At 44.3% G+C, this 17,516-nt stretch overlaps 1 protein-coding gene across 2 annotated transcripts in view; it reads left to right on the top strand.

The window, feature by feature from the left end:
* slc38a12 (solute carrier family 38 member 12) overlaps window positions 1–17,516 on the top strand; it is a 294,942-nt gene that overhangs the window by 84,620 nt on the left and 192,806 nt on the right. For both annotated transcript variants that reach the window (XM_078570625.1, XM_078570626.1), the window contains exon 6: window positions 746–826. In XM_078570625.1, coding sequence (XP_078426751.1) covers window positions 746–826 — 81 coding nt within the window. The remainder of the gene's footprint in view (window positions 1–745; window positions 827–17,516) is intronic.

Raw genomic sequence — 17,516 nt, 5'->3', positions numbered from 1 at the left:
CTGTAATGGTCCCATCATTGATTTCTGGAGTTGTACTTTGCACAGTGCCTGAATTCCAGAACATTTAACTGCTGCTTTCAACCCATCAGTTAGTTTTCTCAATTCCCTTGCTAGCTTTTGGGCTTGCCTTCTAAGCATGGGTGTAGGCAGACCATGTTTACAGGACTTCAACAGTACACTTCAGATATTGGAGCATTGATGAAGCTTCCAGTTATTGCAGGTTTTGTTCAGTGGCTTCAATATGCAGACCAGTTAGGTTAAACATGATAATCTGACCATATTTTGTGATTTGTGTATTGATTTGCAGGATGTTAAACTTCTAAAGATTACAACTGCCTGCCTAATAAAATATAGCCCTTTCCACTAATAAAAATCAAGTGGTGGAAATACTCAGCTGGTCACAGTGTCTGTGGAGACAGAAACAAAGTTAATGTTTCAGTTCTGTGACCTTTCATCTGAACTAGGAGAAGCTTGAGATGTAAGTACAGAGGCATGGAAAGGGTGGAGGGGAGGAAAGATCAAAAGAGGAAGACCTGTGATAAGTAGAAAGTAGGAGAGATCAAATAATGAGGGAGGATGATGCAAAGCAAAAGGTAATAGGGCAAGTTAAACAATATGGATCTGCAGGCAGAATCCTGACTGGGGGGAGGGAGCAGAGATTATGATGTAAAATTTTGAAATTTGATGTCCTTTCTATTATTTGAGTCTGTGCGCTAACAATTTTATCGACTATTTTTATGCCTAGAAAAAGCTCGTACATACGATGCCTTTGATATTGTGGAACGAATAGAAATGGGCCAGATGGCTTCTATGTTCTTCAGTAAAGGTGAGCCTTTCACCATAATGCTTCAATTTTATAATCCGTTATTGAGTACATGTTTAAGTAATGGAGCAGTTTGTTCTGCATGAACTAATCTCTGATGGGGCGGTGGCGGGCATGTTACAATTCAGCTCTGCACCCAAGCCCTGGGGCGGGGGAAATTGGCTATGTTGCTATCTCTGATCATATTCTACTTACCCTCTACGTAGTGTTTTGATTGTTTTTTTGGAACGACTTGTGTTTGGTTAGTATTTGAAGTTGAGGCTCACGTGGTGAGCTGCCGGTTATCTTTCTGTGCCCTAGCAGAAGTGGATGCTTTTAGGAAGAAATGAAGTGAGTGTTTAAAATGGTAGATGAAATGGCTTCTGCGCTTAAGCCTTTATACACTAAAGGTGACGGGTCACATGACTATGGCAAGCCTATGGCCACATTGCATAAAGGCACTTCTCCAAACATCCCCCTTTTCATTTACAGTTGCAAGTCAGGCATGTACATGGCCTACAATGAGAGTGATCATGCATGTACAGAAAACTGGTCATTCCAGTCTGACCCACTTTTTTCTGACAGGCATTGTGAGCATAATTTTTAAAGCGTTCAGGTCTTTGAATGGTATGTGTGTAGCTTGTTATTTGATGTTCGCTCCTGGGGTGATGTTGCCTCTCCGGGGAATTTCGCTGCTGTGGTGACTGTTGTTGCTGATCCGTTGCCTTTTGTTGGGGAATGGTTGACCTCTGGGACTAATGGTCGTTCAGTTCCTTGTGCTGTTGGTGAACTTGCATCTTCCTCACCAGCTATCTGCTGTGAAAGAGCAGCTTCTCCAGTTGTACGTATGTGTTTGGGGTGATGACATTATATCTGGTCGTTCATTTTCGCAGTGTACGATCATGGTGGTAACTTCTCTAAACAGGTCCCAAGTTGCCAAGTGAGCTGACTTTTATGGAGATTATTGAATGTTTGCACACTGACAGGCTGTTCAATTCTCAGCTCTGGTAATGATTTGGTAGCTTTACCTGAGTGAAATTTGGTTTTCTGTCGTTTCACTTTGATTTTCTCACTCACTCCTGTTACTACTTATGGCTTCAGTAGTGTTTTAGCTATTGGAAAGTAGTTCGGTGCATCGTGACATTAGTCACAAAACTGAACTACTTTACATGCCCACAGTAGGTGTGTTTCTCCACTCTAGGATTGCCTTGTACACATCTGTGCTGGATCTACTCGATTTTTTGATGATTCGTTTGGAAATTTTCACTGGTGCCTCAGCCTGGGGATATTTTTTTTTATTATTCATTCACGGGATGTGAGCTTCACTGGCTGGGCCAGCATTTATTGCCCATCCCTAGTTGCCCTTGAGAAGGTGTTGGTAGTGAGCTGCCTTATTGAACTGCTGCAGTCCATGTGGTGTAGGTACACCCACAGTGCTGTTAGGGAGGGAGGTCCAGGATTTTGACCCAGCGACAGTGAAGGAACGGTGATATATTTCCAAGTCAGGATGGTGAGTGACTTGGAGGGGAACTTGCAGATGGTGGTGTTCCCATCTATCTGCTACTCTTGTCCTTCCAGACGATAGTGGCCGTAGGTTTGGAAGATGCTGTCTAAGGAGCCTTGATGAATTCCCGCAATGCATCTTGTAGATAGTACACACTGCTGCTACTGTGCGCAGGTGTTGGAGGGAGTGAATGTTTGTGGATGTGGTGCCAGTCAAGCAGGCTGCTTTGTCCTGGATGGTGTCCAGCTTCTTGGGTGTTGAAAGTGCTGCACTCATCGAGGCGAGTTGGAATTATTCCAACATACTCCCTGACTTGTACCTTGTAGATGGTGATCAGGCTTTGGGGAGTCAGGAGGTGAGTTACTTGTCGCAGGATTCCTAGCCTCTGACCTGCTCTTGTAGCCACAGTATTTATATGGCTCGCTCAGTTCAATTTCTGGTCAATAGTAACCCCCAGGATGTTGATAGTGGCCGACTCAGTGAAGGTAATGCCACTGAATGTCAAGGGGCGATTGTTAGATTCTCTCTTGGAGATGGTCATTGCCTGGCTATTGTGTGGCATGAATGCTACTTGCCTCTTGTCAGCCCAAGCCTGGATATTCTCCAGGCCTTGCTACATTTGGACATGGGCTGCTTCAGTATCTGAGGAGTCGCGAATTGTGCGGAACATTGTGCAATCATCAGCGAACATCCCCACTTCTGACCTTATGATGGAAGGAAGGTCATTGATGAAGCAGCTAAAGATGGTTGGTCTGTGGACAACACCCTGAGGAACTCCTGCAGTGATGTCCTGGAGCTGAAATGACAGACCTCCAACAACCAGTATGGTATGACTCCAACCAGTGGAGAGTTTTCCCCCTGATTCCCATTGACTCCAGCTTTGCTAGGGCACCTTGATGCCACACTCTGTCAAATGCTGCCTTGATGTCAAGGGCAGTCACTCTCACCTCACTTCGGGAGTTCAGCTCTTTTGTCCATGTTTGAACCAAGGCTGTAATGAAGTCAGGAGCTGAGTGGCCCTGGTGGAACCCAAACTGGGTGTGAGCGAGCAGATTATTGCTAAGCAAGTGCCACTTGATAGTACTGTTGTTGATCCTTCCATTACTTTACTGATGATGGAGAGTACACTGATGGGGTGGTAATTGGCCGGGTTGGATTTGTCCTGCATTTTGTGTACAGGACATACCTGGGCAATTTTCCACGTAGCCAGGTAGATGCCAGTGTTGTAGCTGCACTGGAACAGCTTGGCTAGGGGCGCGGCAAGTTCTGGAGCACAAGTCTTCAGTACTATTGCCGGAATATTGTCAGGGCCCGTAGCCTTTGCAGTATCCAGTGCCTTCAGCTGTTGTTTGATATAATGTGGAGTGAATTGAATTGGCTGAAGACTGGCATCTGTGATCCTGGGGACCTCTGGAGGAGACAGAGATGGATCATCCACTTGGCATTTCTGGCTGAAGATTGTAGCAAATGATTTAGCCTTGTCTTTTGCACTGATGTGCTGGGCTCCCTCCTCATTGAGGATGGGGATACGTGTGGAGCCGCCGCCTCCTCCAGTGAGTTGTTTAATTGTCCACCACCATTCACAACTTGATGTGGCAGGAATGCAGAGCTTAGATCTGACCTGTTGGGATCACTTAGCTCTGTCTATCACCTGTTTGGCACGCAAGCAGTCCTGTGTTGTAGCTTCACCAGTTGACACCTCGTTTTTAGGTATGTATGCCTGGTGCTGCTCCTGGCATACCCTCTTGCACTCTTCATTGAACCAGGGCTGATCCCCTGGCTTGGTGGTAATGGTAGAATGGTGGATGTGCCGGGCCATGAGGTTACAGATTGTGTTCGAGTGCAATTCTGCTGCTGCTGATGGCCAGCAGTGCCTCATGAATGCCCAGTCTTGAGTTGCTCAATCTGTTCGAAACTTATCCCATTTAGCACAGTGGTAGTGCCACACAAGACGATGAAGGGTATCCTCAATGTGAAGGTGGGTCTTCGTCTCCACAAGGGTACCCTACCGATATACTATCATGGACAGTTGCATCTGTGGCAGGCAGGTTGGTGAGGATGAGGTCAAGTATGTTTTTCCCTCTTGTTAGTTCCCTCACTACCTGCCACAGACCCAGTCTAGCAGCTATGTCCTTTAGGGCTCAGTCAGTTGTGGTGCTACTGAGCTTTTCTGTGCCCTTGCCACCCTCCGTGTTTCCTCCAAGTGGTGTTCAACATGGAGGAGCACTCATTCATCAGCTGAGGGGGGACGGTACATAGTAATCAGCAGGAGGTGTCCTTGCCTATGTTTGACCTGATGGCATGAGGCTTCATGGGGTCCGGAGTTGATGTTGAAGACTCCCAGGTCAACTGTGATCTCACTGGTGGTTGTTGACATCAGCTTGTCTAACTCCCAGTGGCCTGAATGGTAGCCGATGAGAGTTCCAAAGAAAGTGAAGATGTCTCTTCCAGACTTCATCCATGGTCTGTCTGGGATGTCATGAGCAGCTCTTCAGCTTGCTTAGCTTGATGCTCATTACAAGCACTACACTGGCTGATATGGTCCTTGAGCTCATTGCATATGTTTGACCAGTAGAGCACTTCTCTTTTCTTCCTCAGACTAGACTCGATTCCTTGATGGCTTGTGTGGATGTGCTTCAGCATCTCTTTCCTCACCTCCTTAGGGATAATGACTCTAGCTCCTTTGTACAAGATGCCATCTTGGGTGATCACTTCATCCCTGTATGCTCAATGCTCTCCTATAGCAATAGACATGCCCTTGATGGTTTCAGGCCATCCTTTTATCACAACTTCCTGCAGCATTTGGAGAGTTGCATCTCGTGTAGTTTGCTAGATCTGAACAAGACTCTTGCCTGTCAGGTTCAAAGTCTCTGCTGGGTTGATGACTTCTGGAGCATATCGTGGTGTTGCTTCTTGTTGAATCTGGAAGATTTCACACTCTGTACTAGTATCTGCAACTTTCTTCAAAGGGAGTGCAGCTCTTGACAGCATGTCAGCAATGTACATGGGCTTCACCTGTTTGTACTTCACTTCCAAATGAAATCTCTGAAAATGAAATAACATCCTTTGCAGATGCTTTGGAGTAGATCGAAGTGGTTTGAGAAAGATGCTTTGAAGCGACTTGTGGTCAGACTCTACCGTCACTTTATCTCTCCCAAACATACTGATTAAAATGTTCCCAAGATAAGACAATAGCCAGGCACTTAATCTGTGTGTAGCATTATTTGGTTTGCATTAAAGTTCTGGATCATACTCAACTGGTTGTCCTTGCTGCATGATGGTTGCTTCAAGTCTTTCCTTGCTGGCATCAAACTACAGGGTGACCTCATTGTTAACATTGTCGTGCCTCAGCACTTGCGTTGCAGTCACTGCTAGCTTGATGTGAGTGAAAGCTGTTTCTTGTTCTGTGTCCCAATTGAACGTCCTTCGCAATGAGCTTGCGTAGAGTTTCAGGCTCCAGTTGACAAATTGGGCAAGAATTTTACTAGGTAGTTCACAAATCCAACAAATTGCACTGCCTTTGCACCTGTTGTTTGCTGTATCTCTGCTACAGCTCTCAACTTATCAGGATCAAGGCGAACTTTAGCTTCAGATTCATCTGACGAGCTCTCTAGCAGTTACGCCAGATCCTGATCACGGCCTGCGATCGCTTCTTCCATCATATCTCCAAATCTAGCAGGTCATCCAATATCGGTTTTCTCTCCTGGAAGATCATTGATCTATTGCTTGTTGTTTTCATTGCTACTCTTCCAGAGCAGTAGAAATGCCAAGTGGCATGCGCAACCATCTGTACCTCCCAAGTGGTATCCAGGATGCAGTCAGGAAACTGCTGCTTTCATCCAGCTTCTTTTGCCAGTATCCATCCTTTGCATCTCAGGTAGTGAAGACCTTTTTCTTTGGAAAGTTGTGGCAAAGTTTCTTGAATAGTTGGCATGAGGCAATGAGAACTCGTCAAAGCTTTGCGATCCTTTGGATCTCTGCACACTCAGCTTTCCAGCTACCATGCTGCTAATCCAAAATGTAGGAGCTGTCACTTTTTTGATTGCTCCCTTCTTTTCAAGCTCCTCTATCTTGTCTTTCAGGCTGGACTTGAGAGGGGCCAGAACTCTCCTTGGAAGATGTTGAGTTGGTCTCTCACACTCATCTATTTCAAGATGCTATTCACCAAAACCCATGAAAACAAATTTGTATTTTTTAGGATTTGTTCAGCAGTTTTGCTATGCAAAACACTGCAAACCTCTTCTGGTTTACGAAGGGTTACTAGTCCAAGCTTTTGACTTATTTCAGCTGAGATGAGTGGATTTTGATTAGCACCTACTATTTGGAGATGCAAATCTTCTTTCTCCCCATTGCACTGGGCTCTTAGTTTGCCCTTTTGGGGTGAGCATTGTTCCATCATAGCATCAGCTTTACTGGAGCTGGAATGATGTCATCAGTCTAAATGGCCAATCACATTGAAGGATTTCATAGTCACACTGTGAATGAGTTCCTTCACTGTCACTGGGTCAAAACCCTGGAACTCCCTTTCTAACAACACTGTTCCTACAACATCTGGACTGCAATGGTTCAAGCAGGCAGCTCACCACCATCATCTCAAGGGCAATTAAGGATGGGCAATAAATGCTGGCCTAGGCAGCAACACCACTTCTTGAACAAATAAAAAAAACAGGAGCCAAGAAGTTGTAAAATAGAATTATCACAATGTTTTGTATTGAACAAATTAAAGATTTAAACACACATGGGGTAAAAGTAGAAGCTAAAATAATTATGGAAAAACTTTATTAAAAAATTAAATATTAAAATTTAGCTTAAATCTAGTAATTATTTAACACTCCAAGATTATAACATTTATTTGTTCACCAAATTTTATTAATCACATTGCTGTTTAAAAACCCAGTTATACCTGATTGAATAAAGTGCAATTTAGGGGGCTTCAATGCCTTTGTGGTGATGGGAAAGCTTAAGTTGAGTGATGGCTAGCACATTGCAGCCTGTGGCAAAGTATTGAGTGACAGAAAGCAACTTCAGGATTTGTGTACTAATCTGCACATGCCCAACACCCAGAAGTTGTGCCTGGCTTTTTGTGGAGTATGTGGAACATTCCTTGTTCTGATTCAGCTTGGAGTTGGGGTGGCCCCCTCACACAAATCTTTCCAGCACACCAGCACATCAATGATATTGGTGCCACTTCGTGCTCTCGTCTGGACCTGGAAAAATGTATCAATTTTGCTTCCAATTTCCACCCCTCTCTTACCTTTGTATAATCCATCTCTGACACTTCCCTTCCTTCACTTTTCTGGTGTTAAACTGTCTATGAATATTCATTACAAGCCCACTGACTCCCACAGCTACCTCATCTACACATTCTCACACCCTGCTTCCTGTCGGGGCTCCATCCCATTCTTCTAGTTTCTCTGCCTCTGTCATGATGCTACCTTCCAAAATGACACTTCTACGTACAAACACGAAATAAGAGCAGAGGCAGGCCATTTGGCCCCTCAAGCCTGCTCTGCCATTCAATAAGATCATGGCTGATCTGTTTGCGTTTTGAGTTCTACATTCCCATCTATCCCTGATAACCTTTAGATTCTTGTTAGGCAAGGGAATCAGCTACTTCTGCCTTAAAAATATTCAGTGACCCCACTTCCACTGCCTTCTGAAGCAGAGTTCCAAAGTCGTACAACCCACAGAGAAAATTTCTCCATCTCTGTTCTATAAGAGTGACCCCCTAATTTTAAAACAGTGCGCCCTAGTTCTTGACTCACCCACAAGAGGAAACATCCTTTTCATGTCCACCTTGTCAAGACCATTCAGCATCTTATACATTTCATCAAGTCACCCCTCACTCTTCTAAGCTCCAATGGAGACAAGCCCAGCCTATCCTGATAATACAACTTGCTCATTCCAGTTATCAATCTAGTAAACCTCATCTGAATCGCCTCCAACGCATTTACATATCTCCTTAAATAAGGAGGCCAAAACTGCACACAGTTGCGGTCTCTCCAATGCCCTGTATAACTGAAGCATTACATCCTTACTTTTATGTTCAATTCCTCTTGTAATAAAGGATAGCATTCCATTAGCCTTCATGATTACATGTTGCACTTGCATTCAACATTTTGTCATGCACGAGAACACCTAGATCCTTCTACCTTGGAATTTTGCAGTTGTTCTTCATTTAAGTGATACTCTACTTTTTTCATTCTTCCTGCCAAATTGTACAACTTCACATTTTCCCACATGATACTCCATCTGCCATATTTTTTGTCCACTCTCTCAACTGTCTGCATCCGTCTGCAAGCTCCTTGTCGTCTTGACAACATACTTTCCTACCTATCTTTGTCGTCTGCAAACTTAGCTACCATGCCTTCACTCCCCTTATCTAAGGCATGGGAATTATAAACATTTGAGGCTCTGGCATAGACCCCTGCAGGAATCCACTAGTTGCATCCTGCCAATCAGACAATGACCCATTTATGCATACTCTGTTGTCTGCCAATCTTCAATCAAGGCTAATATTCACCAGTGTTCTTCATCGCAAGGCCTGCGAGCCAGTGGCAGCTCCCATTGATGCTAAGTGCGGCTTCTCTGCTCCAGCACCTCAAACCAGGGCCCGCAGAGCAGAGTGCCGGACCCTTAGGAGAGGGGTGTGTGTGTTGTTGACAGCCTGCGATCCGTTTGTATCCAGGAAACAGGACCACTACTTCAGGAGTGAGCCAATCCTGACAGCTGCCACCTGGGATTTTGATGCAGTTGGCTACTGGAAGTGTTTAAGGGGCAGCTGCCATTGAGGCGTGGCCATGTCAGTCCACTTCAAGCCTGCATTCCACCCAGAAAGAACAATGTGTTCTGCTTTTTGCCTAATGCCTTTTCTTCCTTTGTGTTATCACAAGCAGGAACAAATCAGGCAATGGCTGCTATATCATAGTAGTCGATGTGGCTCTCACATTGCAGGTTTTTTGTTAGTGGTCCTTGCTTGAAAAATAGTGAAGATCATTGCCCTACACAGTGTGCTGTTTTCCACAATAACCTTTGATGTGGCACTTTATCAGATGCTTTCTGGAAATCCAAGTACAGTATGTCTACAGGCTCCCCTTTACCCACGTCACATGTTACTCCTTCAGAGAACTCTAAAAAGATTGGTTAAACATGATTTCCCTTTCTCAAAACCATGCTGACTCTTCTCAATTACTTGGAGTTTCCCTAAGTGCCCAGCTATAACCTCTTTATTGATCAACTCTGACACCTTTCCTGTGACAGACATCAAGCTAATTGGCCTATAGTTTCCTGTTTTCTGTCTTCCGCCCTTCTTGAATAGAGGGGTTATATTTGCTACTTTCCAGCCTGATGGAACCTTTCCAGAATCTAGGGAATTTTGGAAAATTAACATCAATGCATCTGCTACCTCATTAGCCACCTCTTTTTAAGACTCTAGGATAAAGACCATCTGGACCAGGGGACTTGCCAGCCCGCAGCTCCATCAGTTTGCTCAGTACCACTTCCCTAGTGATTGTAATTTCACCAAGTTCCCATCTCCCCTCCACCTCCTGATTTACAGCTATGACTGGAATGTTTTTTGTATCCTCTACAGTGAAGAAAGAAGCAAATATTTGTTCACTTCATCCGCCATTTCCTTATTATCTACTATTAACTCCCCATCCTCTTTCTCTAGAGGACCGACACTCACTTTACTTACTCCTTTTCCTGTTTAAATACCTGGATAAACTCTTGCTTTTCATTTTTACATTTCAAGCTAGCTTCCTCTCATATGCTTAAGTTCTTTCTCTTGATTAGCCATTTAGTCATTCTCTGCCGTACTTTATATTCTGACCATCATCTGACCTGCCACTCATCTTTGTGCTGTTATTTGCTTTTTCCTTAAGTTTGATGCTTTCCTTGGTCCTCGCCTTAGAATTTTTCTTTATAGTAGGAATATACAACTTCTGAGTATTCTGAAATATCCCCTTAAATGTCTGCCACTGCTTCTCTATTGATTTATCCTCTAGCCTAGTATTGCAGTTAACTTCGGCTAGCTCGGCTTTTATACCACATAGTTGTCCTTATTTATGTTTGAAATACTAGTCTTAAATCCACGCTTGTCCCTTTCGTACTGGATATAAAATTCAATTATATTGTGGTGACTGCTACCTAGGTGTGCCTTTAATCTGACGTCATTGATCCTGTGACATTACACAATACCAAGTCTAATATAACCTGTTCTCTGGTTGGTTCCAGAACATGCTGCTCTAAGAAACACTATTCTATGAACTCCTCATCCAGACTACTACTGCCAATCTGATTTTTCCAGGTTTTATGTAGATTAAAGTCACCCATGATTATTGCCATCCCTTTATCACAAGCATCCAATGTTTCTTCTTGTATACTTTGTCCTACATTGTGGCTACTGTTACGGGGCCTGTAGACCACTCCTAGTGACTTCTTTCCCATACTCCTTCATTATCTCCAACCAAATTGCTTCTACATCCCAATCTCCTGACCCATGGTTATCTCTAACTATTGCACCAATACCATCCTTGATTAACTATCCTTCCATCTTTATCTCGCTTTCTATTTTTCTTGAATGTCGTATACCCCTCAATATTCAGGACTCAATCCTTGTCATCCTGCAGCCACGTCTCCGTATTGGCTATCAGATCACATTAATTTACTTCAGTGTGTGCTATCAATTTGTTTACTTTATGAATGCAATGTGCATTCAGATGCAGAACCTTTAGTTTTGTCTTTTTGTTATCTTTGTAACATTTAGTCATCATTCTTGGTACATATTTAGGCTTTTTCTTTCTGTCCCTTCCTGCCATTCTCTGACCTTCATTCCCTATATTACTATTTTCCTCTCTTACCGTGTCTCTACTCTTTGATATACCACATCTTTCCACATTTAATCCCTCGCACCCACTATTTAGTTTGAAATCCTCTCTAATTCCCTAGTTATGTGGTTCACAAGAACACTAGTCCCAGCACGGTTCAGGCGTAGACTATCCTAACAGTACAGCTCCCACTTTCACCAGTACTGGTGCCACTGCCCCATAAATCAGAACCCACTTCTCGCACACCAGTCTTTGAGCCACGTATTTATCTCTCTAATTTTATGTACCCTACGCCAATTTGCACGTGGCTTAGGTAATGATCCAGAGGTTATAACCTTTGAGATTCTGCTTAACTTAGTGCCTAGCTCCTTGTGCTTTCTACACGGAACTTCTTTCCTAGTTCTACCTATGTTGTTGGTACCTACGTGGACCATGACAATCGGATCCTCCCCCTCTCACTGCAAGTTCCTCTCCAAACCTTAGCAGATGTCTTGAATCCTGGCATTGGGCAGGCAACACAGCCATCTGGACTCTTGCTCTTTGCAAAGAACAGTGTCAATCCCTCTCACTATACTATAGATATAAAAACAAAAAACTGCGGATGCTGGAAATCCAAAACAAAAACAGAAATACCTGGAAAAACGCAGCAGGTCTGGCAGCATCGACGGAGAAGAGCAAAGTTGACGTTTCGAGTTCTCATGACCCTTCAACAGAACTAAGTAGAAATAGGGAAGGGGCGAAATATAAGCTGGTTTAAGGGGGGGTTGTTGGGACAAGCAAGCAGTGAAAGGAGGAGATAACCAAAAGATGTCACAGACAAAAGAACAAAGAGGTGTTGAAGATGGTGATATTATCTAAAAGAATGTGCTAATTAAGATTGGAGAGCAGGACAAGCAAGGTAGCTCTAGTGGGGGTGGGGTGAAATAAACCATGGGTGGAATACATTTAAAAATAATGGAAATAGGTGGGAAAAGAAAAATCTATATAAATTATTGGAAAAAACAAAAGGGAGGGGGAAGAAACGGAAAGGGGGTGGGGATGGAGGAGGGAGTTCAAGATCTAAAGTTGTTGAACTCAATATTCAGCCCGCAAGGCTGTAAAGTGCCTAATCGGAAGATGAGGTGCTGTTCCTCCAGTTTGCGTTGAGCTTCACTGGAACAATGCAGCAAGCCAAGGACAGACATGTGGGCAAGAGAGCAGGGTGGAGTGTTAAAATGGCAAGCGACAGGGAGGTCTGGGTCATGCTTGCGGACAGACCGAAGGTGTTCTGCAAAGCGGTCGCCCAGTCTGCGTTTGGTCTCTCCAATGTAGAGGAAACCGCATTGGGAGCAACGAATGCAGTAGACTAAGTTGGGGGAAATGCAAGTGAAATGCTGCTTCATTTGAAAGGAGTGTTTGGGCCCTTGGACGGTGAGGAGAGAGGAAGTGAAGGGGCAGGTGTTGCATATTTTGCGTTTGCATGGGGAGGTGCCGTAGGTGGGGGTTGAGGAGTAGGGGGTGATGGAGGAGTGGACCAGGGTGTCCTGGAGGGAACGATCCCTACGGAATGCCGCCAGGGGGTGGTGAAGGGAAGATGTGTTTGGTGGTGGCATCATGCTGGAGTTGGCGGAAATGGCAGAGGATGATCCTTTGAATGCGGAGGATGGTGGGGTGATAAGTGAGGACAAGGGGGACCCTATCATGTTTCTGGGAGGGAGGAGAAGGCATGAGGGCGGATGCGCGGGAGATGGGCCAGACACGGTTGAGGGCCCTGTCAACGACCGTGGGTGGAAAACCTCGGTTAAGGAAGAAGGAGGACATGTCAGAGGAACTGTTTTTGAAGGTAGCATCATCAGAACAGATGCGACGGAGGCGAAGGAACTGAGAGAATGGGATGGAGTCCTTACAGGAAGCGGGGTGTGAGGAGCTGTAGTCGAGGTAGCTGTGGGAGTCAGTAGGTTTGTAATGGATATTGGTGGACAGTCTATCACCAGAAATTGAGACAGAGAGGTCAAGGAAGGGAAGGGAAGTGTCAGAGATGGACCATGTGAAATTGATGGAGGGGTGGAGATTGGAAGCAAAATTAATAAATTTTTCCAGGTCCCGATGAGAGCATGAAGCAGCACCGAAATAATCATCGATGTACCGGAGAAAGAGTTGTGGGAGGGGGCCGGAGTAGGACTGGAACAAGGAATGTTCCACATACCCCATAAAGAGACAGGCATAGCTGGGGCCCATGCGGGTCCCCTTAGCCACACCTTTTATTTGGAGGAAGTGAGAGGAGTTAAAGGAGAAATTGAGCAGTGTGAGAACAAGTTCAGCCAGACGGAGGAGAGTGGTGGTGGATGGGGATTGTTTGGGCCTCTGTTCGAGGAAGAAGCTGACTCACTATACTGTCCTCTACTACCACTACATTCCTTTTTGCTCCCCCCCACTTGAATGGCTTCCTGCACCACAATGCCATGGTTAGTTTCCTCATCCATCCCACAGCCCCTGCTCTCATTCAAACAAGCTGAGAACACCAAACCTATTGGACAATTACAACGACTCACACTCCTGTACTCCTGCCCTCTGGGTCCCCTTACCTGCTTCACTTGCAGTCACACCCTCCTGTTCCTGACCACTGACCAAATCAGAAGAATCTTAAGTGCTGTGACTGCCTCCTGGTACAAAGCATCCAGGTAACTTTTCCTCTCCCTGATATACCAGAGTCTGCAGCTTTGCCTCCAGCTCAGTGACTCTGAGCTGAAGTCCCTTGAGTCTCAAACACTTGTTTGCCATGGATCACAATCTTATTCAGGTGGTCCCATATGCTGCAGCCTTGACACATTACCTGTCATGCCATCCTTAATGTGATTTAAATAATTAATTATATTACTCACTTATGTTGCTGCTTTGTATATTTTATTAACTTGACCACCAATTTGTGTGTTATTTTAAACCTTAGGGATAGAATAAAACTTAACCACTTACCAGGTACTCAAACAGCTAGCTCCTTTCCCTGCAGTAGAGTAAGAACCAATTTCTACAATGTGAGAAAAGTAGAAAAAGGAAAAAAATACCTCCTTTCATGCCCCTCCACTGAACTCCCCCACACACCAAACGCCAAGTCTTGCACTCCGTTTCATCAGCTGCACTTTGTTTTCTGACACACATTCCTTTTTCCTGAGCTGAAGTTCCCCCAGCCCACTGGTTGATGGGGTCATCAACCATGTCCAACCCATCTCCTGCACTTCTGCCTTTGCCCCTTCCCCCACCCTCCCAGATTCATGATAGGGTTCCTCTTGTTCTCCCTTTTCACCCCACCAGCCACCACATTCAAAGGATCATCCTCTGCCAACTCCAGCATGATGCCACCGCCAAACACATCTTCCCCTCGCTCCCCTGTCAGTATGCTATAGGGCCTGTTCCCTCCGGGATGCCATGGTCCACTTTTCTATTCTCCACCCCCTCCCACCCCACCTTTACACCTTATCCCCTTCCCATGGCATCTTCCCATGCAACTGCAGGTGTAACACCTGCCCCATTCCCTCCTCTCTCCTTATCATCCAAGGCCCCAAACACTCCTTACAAGTGAAGCAGTGATTCAATACTTACTTCAATTTAGTCTACTGTATTCACTGCTCACAATGGGGTCTTCTCTACGTTGGGGAGATTAAACTCATACTGGGTGACCGCTTTGAGGAACACCTTTGCTCAGTCGGCAAGCATGACCCTGACCTTCCTGTCGCTTGCCATTTCAATTCACCATCTTGCCCTCATGCTCACATTTCTGTCCTTGGCCTATGTTTCATTGAAGCCCAGCACATCATCTTCTGATTAGGCACTTTACAGCCTTCTGGACTTTGAGTTCAACAACTTCAGCCCATGAATTCTGTCCCCCATTTTGATTCCCCCACCCCACCCCACCAAAGTGCCTGTTCGTATCTTGCTTTTGCTTTCAGACACTGCTGACCTATTTTCTGATGTATTTTCTTTTTCCAACCCCCTCCCCCCATCAAAGGGTCAGTCTGTAACTTGTTTGTATGTTTTTCTTTGAGTGCTGAGCATTGTTCTGCTATTAACAAATTCTGCTATCTGACATTTATGCCATTATTAGCACCTGTCTTAGCCTTTAACATTACATTACTACTCCCTTTGTCTTGTGTCCATGAGCTCTCACCTATCCCTGACCTATTTTGCTCCACCCCTCTCTCTTCAACAGTATCAAACCCATCACATTTCAACCCCTCTCCAGCTCTGAAGAAAAATCATATATGGACTCAATGTTAACTCTGTTTCTCTCTCCAGATGCTGCCAGACCTGAGTTTTTCCAGTGTTTTCTGTTTTTATCTCGAAGTTGTGGTTTGCTTGTGGGACAATGACTGCATAAGTCGATGCCCCACCCTCTACCCCAGCAAAGTTTGGGCTGTTGTATTTTCTGTAATGTTTAATAATGTACAACCAGCTTCAGAGCACTTTGTGATATCACAACCCTTTGGTCAGATGCTGCATGAATTTCATAAGTGATGTAAGGAAATGCAGGGTTAAATCAATATAACGCACATCAATTGGTGACTCGTGAAAATAGAGAAGCCAGCAACAGGCCTATTGGGAGTTTGAGCTTGGTGCATTTGTTTTGCATGTTACATTCTAATATATTTCTATCCAGAACACAGTTCCGGAGGCAATGAATGCAGACAGACTATAGCGGACTGTGCTCCAGTTTATATTCTTGGAAGAAGTGCATTCCTGGGTGATCAGTTTGTAATGTGCTTTGTAAACTGATTGTGTGTACTGTTGAACTGTTGTAATGCAATGTGGCCTAATATTTGAAACCTTCAAGCTAGTTGTCATTATGCAGAATGTCCAGTGGCGTAAGTGAAGGGCTGTATTGGCATCGATGTCTGAGACCATTTGTGGAATCATTCAGGAAAATGTGTTCAAGCAAGTATTGCTTGTTTGACATCCAAATCCTTCCAGCTGTTTGGAAGTTAGGCATTTCTGTTGTTACAACAGCTTCAAAATTCCATCTAATGATGTTTTTAAACAAATGTAACTGGAGGAAAGATGGCCATAACTTTTTTATAATTCCTAGTACTGTATTGGAATATAATCAAGTGCAGAAACATGTTTTAGTCCATCAATAATTGATTAAATTTCCTTCGGATCAAGTTTGAGAGTTGTAGGATGTTTGGACAATGTTGATAAACTGATTTCAATAAACTGATTCTAATCTAATGGAGGAGTTAACTACACTAATTCCTTTCCACCCACAATTTAGCTTAACACAGGAATCTAGTTAAACTTTACTGACTCCTTGCCACTGCCCAACCCCAAAAATTACCCTAGCGTAGGAATCTATATGATAGTTGTTATTTTTAACATAACTGTTCATTTCGTGATGTCCATTTGTATAGACCAATATTTAGTTGTATTATCGGAACTGTTGCCTTTGGGTTGAAACAGTGTAAACCTTGTTTTAATATACTGAATAAGGAGAATGTGGAGAACAAGGGGAGGTGATGCTCCAGTGGACTACCTGAATCTTGAGGACTGTTCATCTGTTTCTTTAGCTTTAGCAGAGCTGCAGATTTCTGGATTTAACACACTGTTTTGAATTGCTGTGAAGAGGTTCCTGCCTGTTGGGCTCTGGTACTGATAATGGAATTATTATCAATTCAGCTCTGTTATAAATGCTGCTTAATGGTGAATGGTGCCTCTGACAAGTGTCTGATCGTCTTTCATGGGAGTTAACTTGCCCCTACATCTACCAGTACAATAGTGAAAGCTGAGGTTTAATAATAATAATCTTATAACTGGCACCAAGTCCTGTTCTCGCATCCTCCTTGTACTTATTGACCAATATTGGCTACCAGTCCAACACCAACTTGTTTTTTTTAAGTTCTCATCTTTGTGTTCAAATCTCTGCATGGCCCCATCGCTCCCTACCCCTGTAACCCCTTAAATCCCTTTGATCTCCACAAGCTCCTACAATTCTGTTCTGTATGCCCCTCCCTTTACAGCCCAGCAGCCCTTGCAGACAGAGCCCCGGTGAAGATTTACCACTGTCTCAACACCAAGGTTTCTTGCTTAGGTTAGCTCAGTTTCAAACAGTTTTTTTCTGGCAGACTTCTGAACATTCACAAGGTGCTTTTCTTCAGCTGGTATCTCTCCGAGTCACCCATAAACCACAATCTGAACTCGCTATTATGTCAATTTCAGAGCAAACAGGATGAGTTCTCTAAACTCAGTTCCCCAGCAGCCTTGCAGGATGTTTTATTAGAAAGATTAGACCTTCTGCCTGCACTCTCTGCTATGCACACATTAACTGATTGCCCTTCTGTGTTTCTCTGTCTCTCTCTCTGGCCACTGTCACTAGGCAACAGCATGGTTTTTTCTACTTTGTTTTTCAACTTCACCA

Source organism: Cetorhinus maximus, chromosome 24 (genome assembly GCF_964194155.1).
Source record: "Cetorhinus maximus chromosome 24, sCetMax3.hap1.1, whole genome shotgun sequence".
NCBI lineage: Eukaryota > Metazoa > Chordata > Chondrichthyes > Lamniformes > Cetorhinidae > Cetorhinus > Cetorhinus maximus.
The sequence above is the reverse complement of the archived record's forward strand: the minus strand, read 5'-3'. Positions and strand labels throughout refer to the sequence as shown.